Source organism: Chelon labrosus, assembly GCF_963514085.1.
Source record: "Chelon labrosus genome assembly, chromosome: 9".
Lineage (NCBI taxonomy): Eukaryota > Metazoa > Chordata > Actinopteri > Mugiliformes > Mugilidae > Chelon > Chelon labrosus.
The window spans coordinates 12877647-12900898 of NC_140359.1; the positions used below are offsets into that span (position 1 = coordinate 12877647).

General features: G+C 43.1%; 1 protein-coding gene across 1 annotated transcript in view; it reads left to right on the forward strand.

The window, feature by feature from the left end:
• The window catches only part of arb2a (ARB2 cotranscriptional regulator A), a 136358-nt gene that overhangs the window by 78768 nt on the left and 34338 nt on the right, over positions 1–23252 (forward strand). Inside the window, exons 9-10 of the mRNA XM_084552186.1 lie at positions 12339–12455; positions 18377–18461. Coding sequence (XP_084408312.1) covers positions 12339–12455; positions 18377–18461 — 202 coding nt within the window. The remainder of the gene's footprint in view (positions 1–12338; positions 12456–18376; positions 18462–23252) is intronic.

Here is a 23252-nt window from a genome sequence, read left to right on the forward strand (position 1 = left end):
TCCATCCTTTCTTCATCCTCCATGCCTTTCTCCAGTGCCTTGCCCCTTCCACCTTACTCACCCGCCTCCCTGCCTGTGCCTTCCACATGTGAAGCCATTTCTCCCATGAATTAAGCCTCTTCACCTCTCGCCTCCCTCCAGCTCTCCCTCGTCTCCCTCGCTCTCCTCTCATTTCTGTTTTTGAGGCTTTGCTTGGGGTGATGGTTAGTTGATTTGGTCTGAGTTCTCTTTGATGAAAACACTAGGGGGCACTGCCTGTCCTTTGTTACCCCTCTCTTTCCCTTAGCAGGCTTCGGTGCATGTGTATTTTTGTATGCGTGTGTTTTTGTCTTTGTCTGTGTGCCCATGCATGTGCTCCTGTTTGTGTTTGCATTTCGTTAAAAAGCAGTCCCTTGTCTGTAATGGATGACACAGATCTGAATTCAGACAGACAGGAAGGCAGGCAGGCAGCAGGTCTCTGGTGGTCACCAGGGCTAGTGCTCGGCACCCATCCGCATCCCCCTGTCCTCGCTTTCACCCCCCGTTTCTGTTTGGTGAACCCAGGGGTGCGGGTTAATGAAAAGGGCTTGGACCACCGAGAAGAGCGACAGTCATCTCCCAGTCACCTCGGCTCACCTCCGGCCCTCAGAGACCCTCTCTCCATGACAGGCCCCCCCCCTCTCCGTGTCTCTCTCCCCACGTCGGCCTCTGTCCCGTGGGTCACGCCATATCGTCTAGCCTACCCACTGGCCGCCAAACACAGTGTTAGACAATGGTAGGGGAGCATTTTCAGAGCGGAGAGTTTTTTGTGGACTAAAAAAAAAAACGGAGATTGCACTAAAGCAACTGCCCTGTTTATCCAAAAGCCTAACAATTTTGACAAGGGATCTCAATTGCATTCGGGTCGGGTCAAGGAGGAGCCGGGCCCAAAATAAAGATCAGCTGTAGACACCAGAGCTGGAGGGGAGACATAGAGGATACAGATCGGTGTTTCTACTTGCCTGGCCGAGGACTTGTATCGCTCCTCTTCATGCGGCTACCCCAGCAGTCCTCTAGTGTCTTTCCCTTTACATTTTTATGTCATACAAGTCATACTGTGTAATTAGTGATGGTGCTCTCCTCCCTCACGTATCTTTAAGTCTGCTGATGAATGTGATTGTTTTTGAAGGAAACTCTGAATTATTGATTTGTTGTGTTTTCTATGGTAAGCAGACAGCTGATGAGGGGTGTTTGATAGTGCTAATTGGCAGCTCCCGTCCATGCAGTGTGTGGTTGGTGGTGGGTTGGGGCTGGGCGAAGTGAAGCGCTGTTATTGTTTAGAGGTGTCAAACCCAACACAGAACAAAGAGGACGGGGAGAAATGTGCTGTGCTCGCCTATCAGTGTGCTGAATGCGGCTAAAGTATACACACACACACACGCGCGCGCGCACACACACACTCATACACAAATAAATCTACATTATATATATGTATGAATGCACATGTGTCCGTCCATCCCCACAAATACGCACACACCAGCACATTAGCTGGCGTCCTATACAATTGAGTGAGTGCTCTCACACTGACATGTGCGCACACACACACGCACACAAGCACCTACTGCCGCACACATGCACACTCTTTGAGAAACAACAAAAATGAAAAAAACAGTAAAAATGACAAGATAATCACCACATTCAAACTTACCTTCAGCTCTGGGTAAATGCCTTTCTCTGAGATAAACTAATAAATATTTTTTCTTTTCAAATGCGAACCACTGAAGGCCCTAATTACCATACGCTGACAAAGACCTGACAGAGGTGTAATAGTTAAAAGGTAATTTCACTACAAGTAGGAGTTTGGGTAGGGAAAAGGGTCAGTGCCACCCCCCCATCCCCCTTCTCCCCCACTACTACGCCTCCACCTCTCTCTTTAACGGTTTGTTCGCGCTTTTCGAGGACTTTTTGCATGATTGACTGACAAGGTCTTTTTCCGAAATAGCATCTTCAGTAATAAGAAATAATTGACTCCCTAATCAAAAACGGGTTCATGGAATCCACAAACCCAACTGTAATCTTCTGTGGCATTTCCAGCAGAATTGACAGTCCTCATGGCTTCAGGCTCTATACCACTTTGATTTAATTGCTTTTTTTTATAAGATTAATAATATGCTTTATACCGGATTGTGTGCGCTTGCGCGTGTGCGCGCTCCCTGCGTGTGTGTTTGTGCGTGCGTGCACCTGATCCTCCTCTCAGGCTTTGTTTTTAATCAACAATATCACTTGAAAAAGAACTTCAACCGGTGCGTTATTTTTTTGTTGTTGTTGTAATTTTTACATTTAATTCATTAAGGGAATCATTGTGGTGGTTTTATTTGATGCTCACAAGTGTGAGCTGCGTTTGTTGAGTGCAATATTTAATAAAGCACAGTAGAAATCACTTCCAGAGAATGACAACAACAGAAAAAAAGAAAAGTAAATGATTCTATTTGTAAATGTATTATTATTTGTATTATTTATTTATTTATTGTAATATTTCCTTACTTTTTAAATAGTTGTTGCTGGAATACAACCGAAAGTTGTGGCTTTTTATTTTTATTTCCCCTTTTCATTGCCTGCGTTTTTTGCTATTAAATCTGATCTAACAGAGTGTAATGATACTCTTTAAAATTACCTTCTTTTATTTTTGGCTGCCTCTTTAATTGGCTAATTGAATTGCTTTGTATTTTTTTATACCCCGCATTATTATTTTTTTTTTAATCTTTTACTCTTATGTCTTGATTACTTTGGGCATAAAAATAATAATTTAAGTGAGTATGCCTTGAGAGCTGCAAAGTTTTTTACATGATGGGGCAAATTAACTTGTAGCTTCCCCCAGTCTGTCCAATTTGTAATATGGCCTCAACCCCTTCTCCCTCTCTTTCTTTTCTGACTCATCTTTCCTCTCGTTAAAAAGCTGTTTTAAATCATGGCTAGTGGCAATGAGAAGTTAATTTCAGATTGTTATATATTACCATTAATTTCAGATGGCCTTCTCTGGTTTCCCCTCCTTCACTCTTTCGTTCCTTTGAGTACAGGGGGGTTCACAGGGACTTTTCTTTTTTTTTCTTTCTTCTTTTTTGGGCGTCTCTCTTTTCTCCTTGCCCCACGGCACTGGAGACGAGCAAATATGAAGGAGTAGAGGATAACTGAAGGCACGAACACTTTCTTTGTCACTTTCATTAGCACCGTCTTTTACCTCTCCCCTTACCTAACATTCTTCTTCTTTTTTTTTTCTTTCTTTTTATTTGTTCGTGCGGCTCTTCACTCAGAGATGAGCCGACTGCTCCTGGAAATTTAAACGAAACTTGCCCCCTAAGAATTCAACTCCTGTTGCCCTGAAGAGACACACACACCTGATTTGCCGGCGAGGCATTAGATGGTTTTGCATTACTTTCATTTTCCCTTCTCTTCCTCCTCGCTCTTTCGCAGCTGAGGTGAAAAACAGTCCACTGAGATATTTGGTACATTTTGTCCATCAGCAGACCCCCGAAATTTATGTGTTGATTTGCGCAGCATAAAATTGAATTTGTATGGAGATCAAAAAAAAAGAAAAGAAGTATGAAAAAAGACTTTTCTTGGTAACAACAAGAGAAAGTGAAAAAAGTCACACGGTTGTTAAAATTTAGCTCTACTTCAGCCTCCTCACATTAAATTTAGAAGAACTGAGGAAAAACTCCACATCATAGCTAGTTGGAATTTTCTCACTACACCCCAATTTAGAAATGTTGGCTTGGATTCCAACTTTGGGCTCGGTTAGTGCAAGGAATCAGTGTTTATCAGCCCCTAAGGCTGTGTGTGTCTGTGTGTCTTAGAAATGGACAGCAGTACCCGATGGATATTTAACACATTAGCTTTGGCAGAGCTGAGAGTGGTGTGAAAACACACTGATTTCCTAAGTGGCAATCATATCAGCCTCGCCATCAGAGAGGCAGCAGAGAGCAAACATCTGTGTGTGTGCGTGTGTGCGGTGTGCCCCAGAACGTGCTTGAGAAATTGTTTGTGACCATCATTTCGATTATTATTGCTTTAGATGTCTACAGTCAAGTTTGTCCGCTTATTGGTGTGCGAGTGTGACTCAGCAGAGTTAACTGAGTTTATTTGGGTTTTATAAAATTATCCAGATTTTTTTTTCTTACTTTAATTTAATAGGTTCTTATGATATTCTATGGTATGCATTTCTTTCTGCTCATGATTCATTTTTATCTGATGTTCGGGGTCTGTGTTTTTCTTTCTGCATCCCCCCCGTGCAGGGTTTTCATCTTCTTCTGTCAGCTTCTCAACCTCTGTTGCTGCGTATGCCGTCTCTGCATGTGTGTCTCTATCTGTCCGTCTGTGGTAAGCTGTCTCCTCCCTGCCAGGGTTCAGGAAGCCCTTGGTTTTCCTTGATGTCAGTATCACCCTGAGTTACAACACAAAGGTCCCAGCCTCCTCCTCCACCCACCCTTGTTAGGCCCTCTCGATCACTCCCTCCCTCCGTCAATCCCATTCTCCCCTGCCCGATCCGTCCTCGTCTCCAGCCGAGAATCACCCATCCGAAACTATGTTAAAACAGGGTCATCCCCCGGTGCACACTTAAAGGCTGTCCCTTTAACCTGCTCTGAAATACTTACGGCTATTATTATAGCTTATAAATCATTAAGAAAGTTTAATTATACGAAAATTTCATGGTGGAAATGTGCAAGCTGACACATGGGAAGGGGAATTTAATGGGCCAGCAAGTCCCAGCACCGTGAGGGAAAATATTGAGGTTAGGTTTCTATTTTACAGCATTGCCGGAGGGTTGGGAGACAGGGAGAAAGACAAGAGAGAAGCACTTTAAGAGCGCACGAGAGAAAAGGCGAGCGGAGATGAGAAGGCCTAGGCGGTGTCCAACGTACAGACGCAACTTTTCCATTTCACTGTGTTGACCAAAGCTGGCAATATGGCCAGCGATCTGGGAGTGATAAAGACGTTGCCAACCATACCTTGTGCCGGTTTTCTTAACTAAGATGTGTTCTAATTAACTTGGACTTTAATTAGTTGACATGCCTTAATTTCCCTTTGCTAAACAGCGCAGTCTAATTTGGAAATTAGCATTAAGATTGAATTTTTGTTATTGCTGTCACTAAACAATAAACGAGTAACCTTAGCTGCTAATGTTTCAAAACTTGTGTCAGTATCATCTCGGCGTGAACATTATAGGCTGTTGTTGATCGTGCAACTCGCACAGTGACTGCCAGTCTTGATTTTAAAGATGTAAGCTGATCAAACTGTTGGGAGTTCGTATTATTGACACTTACCACTGTGCAGATGTTAATAAGAAAGTAATTAAATTTGTTTTAGTAACTATGACTTGCGTTTGAGCTGCTACCTTTCATATCAGGTCTTAATGATTCGAATGTAATGCAATAAAAGAGTTGTTAAGTTAAGTAAATACCAACAGGAATTCCAACAGGTCCTTATTTCATGGAAGTATATATCACTAACAGAAAGGAAAGTCTCAGATTACGTGGTCAGTTGTGCAGGGAGTTGCAAAATTATCAACAGCACATCCGCACATGCACAATCGTACACTTTCACATATGAAAACTGTCCTTCAACCATGTCTTGATAACACTAAATCAGTCAATATTTTTATGAAGTAGACATCTTTTCATTGGGACACTATTGTTTATGAGTATTCTCTTACCCACAACAATCGCCCCTTCCTTCTTCCCGCCCTCTATCCTTTCCTCCTTTCCTCCCTGCCCTCTCTCTCTCCTCTGTCCTCTCTTCACGTCTTCCTCTTGTTTTCCATGTGGGCACAAGCGGGGCACAGCGCCCGCAGCCGGTGTGTTTCCTGGCACGCCGTTCGTCATCCTCTGCCTTTTTTTTTTTCCACCAGTGGACAACTCTTCTCCACCTCTGCTGTGTCAGTAAATATTTATTGGCCTTCCTTTTCCTCACCACCCCCGCTGATGTTGGTGTGTGCATCTGTGCGCCTCTGTACGTATGAATGTGTGTGGTTTGCATGTTTAGACGCACATAGAGTCCTCCTCAGCACGTACACGGACATACAGCACCTCCTATAACCCAGTGTCCTGTGCCGTCACTCACACAATTCACTAATGCCCCCCCCCCACACACACACACACACCATCCTCCCTTTCTCTATCTCCCTCATCTTCTCTCCACCATTTGTCGAACAGCCAGAGAGGAAAAAGGAAAGAGAGGAGGAAGTTATTGCAGTTTTCTCCTGCTCTCTCCCTCCGCCTCTCCACTCTCGCCACAACCAGAGTTCATGCACTGGAGAGTCAGAGGGGAAAAAACCCGGAGAGTAAATGCATGTGACCTCAGTGAGCAAAACCTCTGCGCACTCCCACAACAGTAAAGGTTGCACATACACAAACACACTCCCTCTTGCTCCCCAGAGCCCCGTGGCCTCGTGCTAGAGAGGGCTTCCTTCCTGCGGTTAAGACAAAGGAAGCTGGGGACCGACAGGGGACCTGAGACCGCTGCTTCAAAGCCACAGGAAGCGCTGGTGTTGTCTCTTCCTGTGGAGGGTGTTGGAGCGTGGGGGGCCAGCTGCCTGTGTTTTCACAGCCAGGGATGAACAGGGACGAGTGTGTTTTTGTGTATGTGTGTCACAGGCACGGTAGGAAAAGTCGCTGAACACAGTGCGCTCCAGCTCCAACTCACCCTTCTTTGACCGGAGATCAATTACTAGCAACATAAAGGCATGTGTAGATAGGAATAAGAGTGACAACACACACACATCTTCTCCACGATGGGTCCACCCGTGATAAAAAGCCAAATCCAGATGAGGATCATCAACCACCATTTGTCCGCACTGTCCTCTTAAATGTAGAATCAAAATTAAATGAAATAAATCAATGTGCGAGCGTCGGGCTTCGTGTTTGTTTTCCCTCGCCGAGATCCTCTCCACTGTCTTTCCAGAGTCTACCCATGCTTTCAATGTGTACATGTTTGTGCGTGTTTGTGTTTGTGCCCCTCTTCCAATGTTGTTGTGTAGGGATTTATGGGGGTGTATGTGTTGGTGCGTCTGCGCCATGTGTTTTCCAACCTTCCGGTGTGCACCCACTTGCATGTTTGTTTGTTTTTTTCTGTGTTCGCCCTGGCTTCTCTGATGCTCTCCTCTTACTCTCTGGCAGCAACAGGACAGTTAATCAATCAAATATTTAAGCAGTGCTTCAGTGCTCAGTGGGTAGTCCTAGATTATCTGTGGCTGTTGGCAGTGCATGGCGCAGCCACATTATAAGCCTTGTCTCTGACTGGCATCGTCACGGGGTGCCTCTCTCTCTCTCTCTCTCTCTCTCTCTCTCTCTCTCTCTCTCTCTCTCTCTCTCTCTCTCTCTCTCTCTCTCTCTCTCTCTCTCTCTCTCTCTCTCTCTCTCTCTCTCTCTCTCTCTCTCTCTCTCTCACACACACTTTTCCTCCTTCCTCCCAGTCTTTGCTCACTCTCGGTGACGCTCTACAATTTTTCCTCTTTTTCATTCTCATCATTTTCTGTCATTCTCTCTCTATCCCTTGTTTTCCTTTCTCTTGTTTGCTGCTCTCTATTTTCACTCTCTCTCTAAGTATAATTGTGGCTTTTCACATTGACTATCTGACAGTGAGCAAGGCCCCTTAAAGAGCTCTCATCTTTCTGTCTTTGCCCGTTTCTCTCTTTTCTTTCGCTCTGCATTCTTTCTAGGGATGAGTCTGCCTGTCTCCCCACAGGGAACTCCATTGTGGATTACCATTCAGTTTGCGCCCAATTATCTAGTGGCTTTCGCTGCCTTTGACACATAATTATCAAAGGCCTAAATAATTGTCTTTATTATTGCCGGTGTTTAGATGTAGCGTCAGCGGAGCAGTTGTGAGCAAGGGAGCGTCACGGGGAGAGGAGAGAAATGAAGTATTTATCTCGACCAGAGATTAGCTTAGCATGCTGTTAAATGATGTCTCGTCGCTTATTTCAACTCCTCGTCCAGATAAATAAACATGATTAATATGCCCCCCCCCCCCATTCCCTCCTTCATACACACACCCTTCGCATATCACATTCTACGTCAGTGCTGGAAATAAGATTATGCACAACAAAAAGTCTAGCAATTAGCTGACTTTGTAGCAGGGAGCAGCTTAAGTGCTACACACTGTACTTTGCTGAGGGCCATGCGAGGGGTCAGGTACAAGATACGGGGGTTACAGAAAAGTCTGTGTATGTGTGTATGTGTTGTCTGCATGTGTTTGAGTGCCTCCAAATGTGTGGGGGATGGCCATTTTGATGGCCATCCCCCACAAAGCTGGATTTGGGAGAATTGTGCCAACCAGGGGGTCAGAATCTGTGATGTTTGTGGGTTTCTATGGCAACCGGGCCCTCTGCAGAGAAATCAGAAAAGAAATGGTTTATGAGTATGAGGAAAACGAGAGGGGCAAATAGAGAAGAGAAGGATTTTTGAGTTCAGCCGGAGTTTGAATGTACATGGGGCTGGAGCTGGGGCTCGGGGATGACTTCAAGTCTGCATCAGTTCTGACTCAGCTTGTTATTCCCTTTCAGAGGAATGGAAATGTGATGTGTAGTTGCAGCCGAATTAAATCCAAATCTCAGAGAGGGAGTGTATTTAAAAACTGCCACAGAAATAGGTTAAGATTTTTATTTATTTATTCTTTTCACCGTTTTTTGTGGCGTAGTAAATTATGGTGTTAAGATTGCCTTGATGATTTGACTGAATTAGACCAATATGTCTGTCATGGTGCAGAAAATATCCTTTGACAAACTGTAGTATTAAACTTCTTTGTACCGCCATTCAGGTTTGGTAATAAACATTCCATCATGGTGCTCTTGGGAGTATGGAGGCCGCCCTCCAAGCTGAGGACCTCGGTTCAGATCTTTGTGACCGGAGGCATTGTTCCCAATTAGGCTTCTTCTGCTTATGTTTAAGGAACACTGTAAAAGCCCACTTGCTTCAGGGATGCTGTTCTGATGCTGGTCCAATCTTCCTGTGAAGTGGGCCAGAGGAGAAGACAATTTTCTTCATGGGGATTAATAATGTATTTATAAATAGTCTTTGTTGTGGACATCTCCCTGTCTGTAGCTCATGTGTCTTGCTTTATTTCCTTGTCCCCTTTGCCTCCTCGTGTACCACTTCTGATATCCATTGAGCTTCATAGCCTTCTGCCTCTACTCCTCTTACACAAGACCCACATGTCCAACAAGCGCACACCCACCTGAACTTTACTCCGCATATCCAGCTGTTTTAGCATTAAAGGAAAAGGCCAGCAGAAAGGCAGCAAATGTCTCAACATCTGTGTGCTGATTTTAGTTCAACAAGTATTTCCACATGTTGCTCTTCCCTTTTTCCCTATCCAATAGAAGACTGATCACAACAGCTGGCTTGTTTCCTTGTAAAAAAAAACTGCTGTCTGCAGTTACATAGTGAATTAGCACATTTAACATTCTGGGTATACACAGCTAACACCAACTCACAGGCAAACATGGTGTAAAAATCATAAGTCATATGATAAGACAGCTGAAATTTATATCCACTTGGGAGTATGTGGCTTCATGGTTCAAACCCTGAGTTAGCGATGAGTATCACCCACCTAGAAGAAGATACGGACGTGCTTAGATTATGGTTTCAACATGCAGCTAACCACAGTTGTCATTGTGGCTTATAAAACATGGGACCCAGTGGGTGTCAAAATTACTGTGGTTGAGGACCACACTGCATAGAGCATTCTCTCGTGGAGTCATTACTTGTCAACCTCTTACCCCAACTGTTACCACAGCCAACCGTATGTGTGTAGGCACTGCGGCAATGAGAGCTGTCAGAATGAATGATTGATGTAGGCAATGTTGGGAGATTGAGTTCTTTGGTCTTTAATCTTCGGTGAGGCATCACAAGAAAAGCATACTTTGTTGGTGAGAGTTCCTGATTTATTTTCCCCTCATTCAAGCAAATACACTGTACAACACAGTGTGAATATCTTTGAATAGTAAATCACAGAGAAACTTGAGCACAAAACTTGGATAAAGACTGCGGAGGCAAACATGTTTTTTGTTGTGTTTCAAGCCAATAAAATAGAACCAGGTGGGATCTTTTTATTTTTTTTTTTTGGTTTCCTAAAGCATCCAGAGATGCTAACACTAATTAATTTAAATTACCATTTTCCAACAGTCTTATGCCAAAAAGTTTTTCTGTAGTCATCTGTCTGTATGTTGAGACCATCTGTCTATGCAAGTTTAATTATTTGTCTTATTTGTTATATTTGTGTGACCACTGTCTGTTATTAGCTTCCTTCTTTAACCAAACCCTCTATTTAATAGTACTCTCATATCTGTTCACATTGATTTCCACTCACTTATGCCTACAGACTTCTAGACATGAACACACACACTTACATTGTTTTCTCAAAAGTACTTTTTCAAAGGTTACATGTCGAAATATGGTAAAGATTGGCTGTCATTATTAGCAGGTTGACAAATGTTTGGTAACAAGTGCCAAGTTTCCTTTGGCACTTGTTACAAAATTTATCACAGCTCTGGTACAGTTTTAATATACAAGCAATATCTAGTAAACCATACCTTTGTAAAATTCACTTATGTTTCCCATTTGAAATTTATATAAAAAAAACTATTGGATGAATAGTTTAAAGGATCATACTATGGTAGCAAAGAGACCCATTTCTCTACATGGAAATTGGCAAGCATGAGATGTTCTGCTTATACTTCGGTGATGTTTTTGACTTGGTTGAAGTCTTGTACTTGGAGTTTTCCATGGGCGGGCAGTAAGTCCACTGTCTGCTGATTTCTGGCCTCTGCAAGTAGCCCCTTTATTCTGGGACTGGCCCATTTGGCTAGCTTCGGAAAATAAGACCTTGACTGACACTTCCAGTTTTAAAAGGTTGACTTTGCTACTCCCATGGGCCCAGTTCTGCCAGAGGAAAGCTTTTCAACCAAGCGTGGATGAGGAGGGACTAGAGTGAGAAGTGTGTATTGGTGTGTGTATTGTAGGATTTTGTGCGAGTGGGCAAATGTGTCTGTGGGTAAGTGTGCAGCGTCTATCATTTTTTTCTCTGTCTCTACCTTTGTGCACTTTTTCATTTATGCATGCTTATGTTTGTACCTCCTTAGTCATTCTTCTCTACGGTGAAGATGCCCCAGTGAAAGCCTTATCAGCTGGATGATGTATGAGTCCTTAGCGCCTTAATAGATTCCATTTATCTCTATACACTCCCACTTTAATTTGGCTAGGCATGGGAGGATGTATTCAAATGCCCACCGTCATTTTGATGTACAGCCAGCCAGAGCTGGTCGCTGTGATTGCTCCAGTTTTTGTCAAACACAGATTCACGTCTTAGCCCCACTTAAACCTTCTATTCCCACTAAAAACACGGCCTTGAGCACTCAGACTTTTCTAGGTCAACATTTATCCAGTTCTTGCATGCAAGCGCTAACTAATGTCCAATTTTTCAACCCCTGCTTTAGCCTTAACCTTATCTAGTTCTCCTATTAAAGTTTTATTCTTAGTCCACAACCCATAAACACCAAGGCCCTGGATTATTCCACATCTTTTGAAGTAAGTTTTAGTCCAGCACAAAAAACGTCCTTACTTTTCCTTCTTCCAGGTGATATTAGCTGTACAGTAGCTGAGCAGCCAGTCACTAAACTGATATTCTGCAGCACTATACCACCCCCAGTTCACCAGTCTTCATACAAGTCTCAATAATCGTATACAGTAAGTGATTGTTAACCTATTGTTGCAACTTCTGTTCTCTTTTCTTCCCGTTTTATCTTTAAGCGAAGCTGAGTGAAACAGCTCGTTCCCAAGGCCTGGCTATAGTACTCCTTGGGGTGGGACCAGCGGTGAGGGAAGTCTATTGTAGTACCGTAACAAGTCCTTTGTGTGACATTTTCCTTGGCGTTGACATTCAGAGGGGAATAGGAAGACGGGCCTGCGAACGCTACATTCTCTGTGACATGTGAAGGGAAAGGGTATTAAGAATGGGGACCAAGGTATTTGAACGTGCACACGGAAGGACATTTGCACAGGACGTGACAAGGACACGCTATGGCGGAGCAGTGCTCTTTCATATTTCGCTTCATAACATTATGCCATACACCAGGTTGAATCTGTATCTTCCAGTTACAAAGCTGTCCGCCGGGCCGCTGCTATCATAGCTGGAGAAACAGGCTGACTTTATTGATATCTACTGGCATAAATTAGCATGTCATATTAAAATGATTTTGTTCACATTCATACTTGTTTTTCTTATAAATTAAACTCTTCAAACTGTGTCCTCAAAAACAGTGGCTGGGTCACTGACGTGCTGGATGAGTGACTAACATGTTTTCATTTTTTTGCTTTTTGTGGTAGATGAATCAGAGGGAAATGCAGGTGAAGAACAGAGTGTGTGCTGTGGCTCTGACTGATTCTGCTCACAACATCTGGCTACAGGAGACCACCAAGGGCACACAGGACTGGATGCAAGAGGTAAATGACCACACATGCTCAAATCCCGAAGGCAAACTGTACTAGGGTCCATCCCTGAGCTCTCATGTCTTCATGTAAATTTACCTATAACAGTGAGTTGAAGCCTCTCAGATTGTGCTTATCTCTAATTTCTCCCTGCACAACACTGCCGACCTACACAGATGCCCCCGACTAACAAACTACCCTTAGAAGTCATGGAGAACCACGGTTTACATGTTTTCTTTTTTATCACTTTTTTTTTTTTTTTCCTGGGTCCATGTCAACGAATAACGGAGGCAGTTAACCCTTGCCAGTGTGTATACTGGCTGGTTGTCCGCAGACTCTGTATGCATGCGTGCATTTGTTCATGTGTGCTTGTGAGCGAGCGTGTGCGAGACAATGCATGTGCACATTGTGTTAGCTTCATTTTAGCATTTGCCCTTTCTGGTGTGACCTCTGTGCCATACGCATCACCTGGACTCACTCAGTATGCACATACAGATGAGGACCAGCCAAGACCAAAGCTGCTGGAGAGCCAGAGATGCAAATGTCATGGGCTCGCATGCATGCTCACACACGCACAGTCCCATACCATATCTTTATTTGTATTACATCCTCTTTCATATCCCTAGCCTTTTGTTTTTGCTATTTCTGTCATCTTCAATTCCGTTTGATTGTGTGTGTGGTTTTTGTGTTCAAGTACACTACTTGTCCGTGAATGTGCATGTATGATAGTTTGAGTGGTGGGGATTCAAGGTTGCACTGGCCCCTTTATTCTTGTTTGGCATTTCCTATTTTTGATTCATCCAAGGGATGTTTGGGACATCACATAATTGGAATTTTAAGTGATTTTCTATTTGTGATGATTACCCAGAACAATAAATCTGAAATAACCTTCATTGTCCAGTCAGAGGAAAGGGGCAGGCTAGGATTCGCTCATACTCATTAACCTACTGTCCTTTTTTTGTTGAATTACAAGAACCTGGCTAATTAAAAGGAAACTGAGGTATACCTCGGTTTGCAACGCCTTTCAAACACACGGAAAAGAAAAAAAACAAAAAAAAAACACTGTATGCATGCAGGTTGTACACTATTTTTTTTTATTTCATTCCTTAAATTCTTATGTGGCTTGTCTATGTAGTTTTGGACTCCGTATTCTGAAAGTATACTCCTTACTCGTTAATTTCTAAGCAAATGATTGTCATTTATACATACATTGGGTCAAATCTGCCATGTTATTTAAAATATTTTATTTAACATCTAAAATCAAATGGTTGCTCATACATAATGCAAACTAACTGACCATTTATTATTTCTACTAACTTTGTGTTAGATGAAGATAACTGCTAATTCAGATACTGTAGATCAAGGGTGAGATCTCAACTGATTGATACTGATGTCAACGTTATATTCAAAGTGACATTACTGGCTTCTGGTCATAGATCTGTGCTAACTTGCGAGCCACAGGTCAGCCTGAGAACTGAGGTGAATCTTGTGTTCCAGGCATTATTATTAGGAACCATTGGTGTATACAGCATGTGCAAGGGTTCCACCAAAAGATCAACTGTTGATGTTAGCCTTTAAATAGCCACATCCACAGATTACAAGTACACCTGCTTGTTGTTTCTGTACAAAACTGACATAAAGAAGAACATGGCCCAACAGTCGATGGATATATGTCCCTTTTTTAAAGGACATCCATATCACTCACCCTTATACAGCTGGATCTTGTGCGTAAAGAACCTGCGGGAGCAGTGGAAGAAGCTGCAGAACATCACAGAGGAGGGCAAGCATTGAACCTGAGTATTGCCCTAGGTGGTGTATAAATATGGGTGCAAGCACGATTGGGTGCATGTGAGGTCGGGGCACCCCAGCCGCGCACTGCTCTGTTCTCCACAGACAGAGATAATTCCCTTCCTGTGGGGTTGAAGAGGTCATTGGATGGTGGGATGGCGCGATGAGAAGAGTAAAAGAGAGACGATAGGATTTAGAGATCAGCGCCTGCTGAGCTAGGTTATATAGATCAGATTCGTCAGACAAGGGGCAGGTGACGTCACAGCAAGGAGACGAAATACAGTCTGAAGGTGAAAGAAAAGAAGAAGCTATAAGCAGTGGCAGAGAAAAAGAAAAAAACCACACATTGAGACAGAAAAAGAAATAGACAAAGAAATAAAGAATGAGAAGCGTTCAATTATTTAAATCCAGTCAGCTGCCACTGAGAGAGCACAGGGTAGAGCTGTGGAAAAGAAAAACAAAAAGACAGGTTCGATATGAATGGAGTGAATACAGATGGAGGAGAGAGGATGAAGAGATGTATGTGGAGATAGATGAGTAGCATAGTGAGGAGAAGTGAGTGAGAGAGAGAAATCCGAATGATGGTGTACAGCTGGCAGCCTGTCACAGTCTCCAAGGTGTCTCCTGTCACTGTGCTGGCCTGCTGTCACACTCTAGTGGCCTGCCCAGAGCACACATACACACACACACGCACGCACATACAGAGTACACTACGGTCATGAATAAACCATCCTAATCCACAGAGATTATACAGCGACTGGAGGAGGTGGGAGAGAGAGGCTCGAAGAGAGTGAGCAAAAATTGATACTCGGGACTTCTTTCTGAGAAGTTAGGTTGCAGGCTGTCATGTGTGTTATGGTTTAGGAGACTTTTGTGCACTTAGTACAGAGTTTCTGTCATGGGACTCAGTCTTGTGTGCTTTCGGAACTAGAAGGTGGAGATACTGTTTTTGCAATTGAACAGAGTTTTTTTGTATTTAGATCTGTATAATAGATTTCCTAGACACATTAGAATATGATACATATTTTAAGACGATTGATTATTAAGTCAGCTAACAGTTGAGGGCAATTGTGTGTGTGTTTTTATTGTTTATGTGAAAGAAGTTGACTGGCTTTTACTCTGAACTGCAGATAGCAACAGGTGGTGGATTACCCATAATAAGGATTTCACACTGACTGGACAATAAAGGTTATTCCTTACAGTATGTATCGGGGTAAACTTGACACCTGCTTGTCATTTATACTCTGAGCCTGTGCTGTTAGCTTATTAGTTTAGGACTTAATGTTAGCCTCTAGCTTACAACTTTAAAGTATATTTAGAACTTAATTTCTGTCCAATGTGTGTGAAGAGATTTTGCTGAAATAAAATGCATCCCGCCTCGCAACAGAGTGTCACGCAGAGTTTGTGTATGGACACATATATGCGGCAGAAATCCGAAAAAACATAGAGAGAGAAACACATGCACAGAGCAGCAGAGGTAGGGGGAGAGTCAAATCTGTTTACATGTTTGTTTCTCTGTCGGCCTTTAGTTCAATGGCGCCATTGATCGGTGGACGAGCTGCTTGAAGTGATGATGCTATGCGTCAGAGGCAGCCGATGTGATGTGCCATCCTTTTGTCATGTCGCCCTTCTCTAATCCCAGCCAGCAGGCCCTGCCTTTATGTGACTGCTGTTATGCCTGCGGTCTCCCACAGCACTAGGGCTTTGTGCCGTGTGTGTGTGCATTTATGCAAGAGTTTGCGCGCACATGTGTGTTGTTGCCTTGACAAATCTATTCAAACCTCAGCCTCCCTGCCTTCATTGGTGGTGATGGTGGAGGTGTAGGGGAGGGAGGAGGCCCCCTTTGAAAGGCTCCCCTCCTTCCCCTCTCTCCAGCCGCCTTCAGCCCACTGCTCCACAGCCCAGCTGACATCTTCCTCCAGACAGACTGAATGAATTAAAGGAGATACAATGAGACACTTGATGTAGCAGTCAAGGAGCCCCACTGCTTCTGTGCTGCTCCGCACCACTCTGCCCTCAAGCCCAGGCTCAGAGGAGAGCACATCTAGGGCAAAGCAAAGGATCTAAAAATACACAATATGCCACTGTTTACCAAGATGACTTGTCATCTTCCCCCCAACACTAACACCCTGCCCCCCAACCCTCCTCCCCTCCATCCCCTCTCATCTCTCTGCTGATCTTTCTTCAACCTCTTTTGCTCCTCTTACTCTATATCCCTTCCAACTGCTGGCACATTTGATTGACAGGGCTGAAGAATTGAAACATGCAGGAGAGTGTGAATGGAGCATTTCTGCTATTTAAGGGACAATTTCAATTTATACTTACAGGATTACAGATGAAGAAAACTTTATTTTGATAACAGACTTTTTTGCACACATTTCCCAACTGAATTATGTTTACGTTGTAGGCGATATTCACTAAGGATTTGTGCATACATGTGCCAGATGTTTCATCATGATCATCTCTTGCAATGAGATTCTATATTGCTCTATAAGCTTATAGTAAATAAATTGCTTTAGAAGGGCAGTCAGCTTAAAGGAACACTAAGATGGGCTCAATTAGGCACCAGGTTTATTCATTGTCTCTTCATTCCCACTGTGTATTCACATAGAACCATGAAGAAAACACCTGCTGCACAACATCTTTGCCCCGATTCATACTTGTATTTCCAGCCAAAAGGTGTGAGTGTGTTTGTGTGAAGGGAGACACTTAAAGGATGATAGCGAAGCACACGTGTGCAGCGTCCTTGGATTTATTTGTGTGTATGTGTTTTTAAGGTTAAAGTGGGAGAAGTTTTATGGATTTTTCTATCTTGCGAGTTTCAGGGCCTTGGGGGTCGGGGTCGCTGAGAAGGAAAATGCAAAAGCATGTGAACCTTTGTGTGTGTTTTTGAGTATGAAGGGTTTACAACACTACATATCTTCGTGGGAGACCCCCTGAAATGCAGTCACTGACCCACACACAAACGCAGACATACACACGCACACACACACACACAAGCATGCACAACACGGTAATGGCTGTCAGGGGGCCAGGGTGAAAGTAAACAAGGGCAGATAAGCAGTGATTCAGAAGGACGCCAGCTGCACATTCTAATCTCTTTACATTTTCTCTTTCTTCTATTGAACTTTATCTTATCTAGGGGGAACGTCTTCTCCAAGCATTCCTCCTCAGCCTCCCTCTTTCTCTTTCTTCCATTTCCCTTGTTTTTGTACTAACCTTACAAGCCACAGCATACCAATCCACATTGCACAGACAAAAGGAAAAACACACTTTGATGCTTTGATCATCTGCTGACCCTGAGAATGAAAACTCAAAAGTAAGTCGTCTTGCTCTCGAGCATTGATACCCTTCATTAATGGTATATCAAGTTTAATAAGTAAAAAAGGGCTACAGTAGGAAGAACGAGTGCCACGCAAGCTCCGAGATGAAGACAGCAAAAACGGATAAAGAGGTCTTCTCCTCTTTTTGACAGTAGAGATGTCAACCACAGGGGGTTTGAAAGGAGTAGGGGTGTTTGCAGGGGGTTATGGGTCAGCAAGCTGGGCAGACACCCTCCCCCAGGGCGCTCACTGATCCAGCGTAGTAGAAGGCCTCAGCTCTCCACCGCAAACAAACGCCAAGCTGTCTGAGCAACATGTCACAGGGCTTTTAATTGCTTGTTCCTGTCTCTCTTTCGTTCTCTTCCCCCACCTTGCTCATCCGTACACACCTCTTTCCTGCTAACTTTCTCTACCCTTGTCCTCCCCACCTGTCCCCCTTTTCTTTGTCTCCCTGGCCGTCCAGGTCTTCACGTTTTTCCTCTTCCTTTGTCCATGCTTCTGTTTCTTCTTCTTTCCTCTAATGTCTCTGTAAATTTAATTTAAATAAAAAAACACGCACATCAACAACATAAAAGACGTACATTTTTATATCAAAGCCCTTCCCTTATTATGTTTCCATCTTCATTATCTTTGTGTTTGTTGAAGTAATTGTGAAGGATATGGATACATATTCATTTCCTATATGCACACCCTCAATGTGCTGTGTCTATGTGGAATTCATTTACAGCCTTTGTAGTATCAACATATGATTAAAAAGAAAGATATCTGTCTTGAGAGTTTTAAATCCCCTTTTACATGTTTGTTTTTTATCTCCTCTCCCTACAGCATTGTCGTAACTGGGTATCAAGTCCAGAGCCTCTGGACGCACCACTGGATCCCATGCTGCCAGACTGCCCCAGAGTCTCTGCAGGTATTGAACAAACTCACTCCAACACTAATACCATTACTTCTGGCTATCTGTTCATCACAGCGTAATTGGGTTTGCCTTCACTTTCCAAATATACTGATTCTGTGAGGAATCTGAAGAATTCTAAGACAGTAATGTAATAATGCAATGTGGCACTGTGAGTGGTATAGTGAGGAGCACTGAAAAACAAGTACGACCAGAGGGCCTCAAACAGTGCGGCATTAACTAAAATAATAACATCCTGAGTGGTGATTTTCACACCGACGGATATGCTGAAAAATCTATTAGATGTTAATAATATAAACCATGACCACCGGTCTCTTTTATGTAGTGTGATAATGTGAAGGGAAAGATGGAAAAGCATGCTTTTTTCAAAAAGAATGTGCCAGTGAAGGTAAGAGAAATATTTTTGATAAGTCGTAAAAAAAGATGGGAAAAAAAGAAAATGGCCGATGTGCAAATACATACCTCAGTGTGTGTTGTACCTCCGTGGCTTACAGCTGTGTTAATGTGCAGATTATCTGGGTTCAGTCAGTACCATATGGTGTGTACGTTGACACTATTTGTCCTTGTGTGTATTTGTTTGTCCACATGCTTCTGGAAACTGTAGATCCTTGGTCTTAGTACGTCTGATTTAGAAAGATCGTTGTCACAGAAACTGCACAAGGGTTGTCTCACAGACGCAAGTTTGAGTTCCTTTCTTTTTTATTTGCCGTCTTTGACGCGGCTTCTTCCTCTTTCTTTTTCATCATGCACTCTGTCTCATATAGTCATTAATCCTCTCCTGTGGTGTTTGGCTTCCTGTCCTTGTGCCCTCTCTGTGGTTGACTGGCCTTGATGATGTCACGTCCATCATGAGAATGTGTCCTTAATGTAGGATTAGGGATGAAAGCTGTAATCCTCAACATGACCGTTGATAAGAGACGATGATTGCAGTGTTGTTTGAAGAGTGACACACATGCAGGCATGCACATAACATGCACGCACGCACAGAAACGGAAGGAAAGGCGAGCCTTGAACAGGACACAACTGATCTGTCGCATTAAAGTATTAAATCACCTGTTTTTACTCCGCATGTATGTTTAAGCATTGGTTGGAACATTTGTACACACAAACAGACCCAATGGAGCACTCACATCCTCATCTCATCTCTCATTTCCTTCATCGCTCAGAAGGTCTTGCTTTGTGATTTTATTCTCTTCAAAGAACCTCCCTGACATCATGGTGAATGTATAGGTCATCTTACACATGCTCCACATGTCAGTGAATACATCTCTAACACTCCTATCTCATCTTGGCTACTAAAACACCATGTTCCACGTCGAGCTGTGTGGGTGGGTGGCCTTAACATCTACCAGTGAATCAGCGCCTTGAAATGTCATCTAGCCTTCAATACAAAACCCTTGCTGTATTTCATGTTCAAATGTCAGCTTTTTTTTTTTACTTTGATGATTTATGTCTCTTCTTAGCGACTGCTGTTGCTCAAAATACAACGATTCGACCAAAATATTGAGTTCACCTTTCCAAAACTTTTGGCTTGCCTATCATTGTCCAAACACAGACCTGTTTGACACAGTGTCTATCCTATATGTGTGCACTATTGACTTGTGCTCTATTGACTTTTGCTACTTTAACCCAGCTGAAAAGATCTGTGTCTCCAGCTTGTTAACAGAGCTGCCAACTTGGCTTGTCTCTGGTCTTTTGGTGGCAGCTTCTGATGTCAAAGGTTGACTCAGTCATCTTTGTGTCCTTGGCAGCCTGGCAGGTTCACAAGCAGCAACCATTGTGGTGAGAGTCACAGCAGAGCAGCAGAGGTGACGAGGTTGAGAGAAGGTTGAGGGAAGGCTGTCAGGGCACCGTGGCCCAGCACTTCAATCAACACGCAGCCAGCTCCCAACAGTCACCTCTTCTGCTACCATGACTGCTGTTGTCTGGGTTGCCATGGTATGGGTGTGTGTATGTGTGTGTGTGTGTGTGTGTGTGTGTAGGTGTTGGTAATCGGGGATGAAGATAAAGCTTCTCAGCAACTGAAAACCGACCAGCGAATGCTTCCTGTCATGCCTGCACACGCACACATATAGAGACACACATCACAATGTGAACCACAGCCAGACTGAGATAGGCCCAAGGCAACTCTGCTGCTGCGGGGAATGGCATATGATCAGACACACACACTAAGATGTCTGCAAAGTAGTGGCTGCTTATTGGTTGGTCAGCATGATGAGAAAATGAGTTGAAGGACGAGTCTCTGCGTTGCTCTTTTTCTGCCTCCGCATCTGTTCTTTTTCTGCTTATTCTTCTCCGTTTCTGACTTTCTCAATCCGTCTTTCTCTTCCCTGCTCCGCCTGTGTGTGCAGCAATGATATGATGAGTGTTTCCACCATAGTAGCTTCATTAGAGTGCCATGCTGGTATACCCGGCTTGCTTCACAGATGATTAGGAATAACAGACTGCCCTCACAAAGCGGAAAAGAGAAGTGAGGGCAGAGCTTGTCTGTTATATGTGGGTTTACCACAAATGGCACTTGTACAAAGCTGGAAGGACGCAGAAGAGGATGAAGAATAATGCATAGTGTGGATGTCCGCTGGCATCTCCTGGTTTTGTTTTAAATGTAATAAAACCTGGATCCATTCCCTTTCCTCCGTTTCATTTTAGATTTATTTTTTTTGCCTTAATCTTTCTTCTTTTTATTCCATATAAAATCTTGCAAAAAGAATTTGTCCCCACAAGAAGGTCATTGCTCTGGCGTTTGGCAGTGGCCTGGCACTCTAGCAGAATATTATCAGTTAGCAGCATGCAAAACACAGGCTAAATATGCAGATAAAGTGGAACCACTCTCCAGCTGGAAAAGCTCCTTTTGTGTGTGTGTATGTGTTGTGTGTGCGTGTGTGTTGCGTGTGCGTATGTGCTGCAAGGCTGACAGAAATGCATAATATGTGGAGTTGGGTGCTGGTATGATGCGGTTTGCAGAGGCCTTCCCGAGATGCAATCGCTTCATACCTGTGCTGCTGTTCAGATGCCAACAGTAGGATAAAATGTAAAATGTCAAAGTGAGGGTGACGCCCGCGTAGGCTAGTCTGTTTCTGTTTCTAGGTTATTGACTTTTTTTTTTTCCCAGTGAGACGGATGATCAGTTGTTTGATCAGCAAGGCTGGTGTTTCAAAGGTGGGAAAACCCCTTTGTTAATAACACACACATAGGTGAGCGCGCACACACACATGAACACAAACACAACTTCCTCTTGGGTGATTACTCATTGTCCAAGCTGATTATTAATTACAAAGGGAGGGCTCTTTGAAGGTAAACACTGATTAATGGCTAACAAAGTAAGTTAATGTCTTACCTGTACTTTAATTACCAACCCTGCTCTCATACAAGCATCCCGGCACAAAGCTGTAATCAGCCATAATAGACTGCAAAAAGGACTCGCTTGCATTTCCTTTCACAACAGATCCGTGCTGCTGTATGTAATTTTATGATGTGCATTCCACTCTAGCCCTCCTCCAAGTTTTTCTTTTATTAAAAGTGACTTTTTTATTGAGAGATTTTTTTTTTTTTTTTGTATCTTGAATGAAAATAGCAGGCGGTAAGGGCTGGAGAAGTGATGCAATTTAGTTACAGACTTGAGAAATAATTTTTGTTCAGTGATACAGGAGGTCACTTTGCCTTTCTTTTTTACCTAAGGGCTATGCGGCTGTGAATGAGTATAAGTAAAGGACACAAGAGCCCCTTGAAATAAAGGCAGGGAGGCTGACAAACTCCTCTGTCCTGGTGTAGGTTTTGACTCGACTGTAACCCTCACCTCACTCATCCACGCATTGCTGACCGTAAAACACCTCTAGCTGTCTGCACTTGTTCGGCACACACACTGTCTGAATGGTGTTTGTGTGACTTTATTTTTTAAGAGGAAACCCGTGCCCACTCAGACAAACCTCACCCCCTCCAGCCACTGTTTTTTCAGCTTGGTAAGGTGGAAGTCCGCTGCCTCGGTGAAAGATCACATGCAAAAGTGTGTGTGTTTGTGTCTGTGTTTTCACACAGTGTTTTAGTGTTTTCTTAGCCTGACCGGCACACGTTGTGCCAGTGTTGCAGGAAATAGACAGGTAAACTCTGCTGAACCGGACCCTGGCCTCTGACCTGGATTCAGTGAAGCTGGATCAGGCCATTGTCTGGGTCACACCGGTGATAGACCAAATCATTATGATGTGGAAAATGCTGATGTCAAGAACTCTGGGATGTGTCTGTAGTAGTAGTAATAATAAAGTCTGATTTGTGAGATAGAAAAACTGTGATTATAATAATATGTCATCAACCCTTTCAGATGATGAGAACTTACCCTGGACTGTAAAGTGAAAGATTTAGAGAGACATCTAAAGATATATGCCAGGTTTTTAAATTTTTAAAATAAGAAAAAACTGAATATGTCAAACTGAAGGTTAAGGCAGACAATGAGACCAAATTGCCCTTGGATTATACACCGTTTAGACAGACTAACAAATGCTGTTCATTGATTAGAATAAGACAATCCAAGAAAATGTGGAGCCATACAAAGGTTTAGGTGATTTGTTATGTTTTATATTTTTTTGCTTACATGCACACATGGCATTTTACAGCTGGGAATAAAAGATCATCTCATTTGTTCAACAAGTCAAAGTGACAGTTATGAAATGTAATATTTCTATGAGAGATGGTACACAACCTTTAAACTTTGTATTAGCAGGTCTAAATAACAATATGGCATCCCCAACCAGTATATGCTTCATAAAACAGAGACACAGATTAATTTCCAATGAT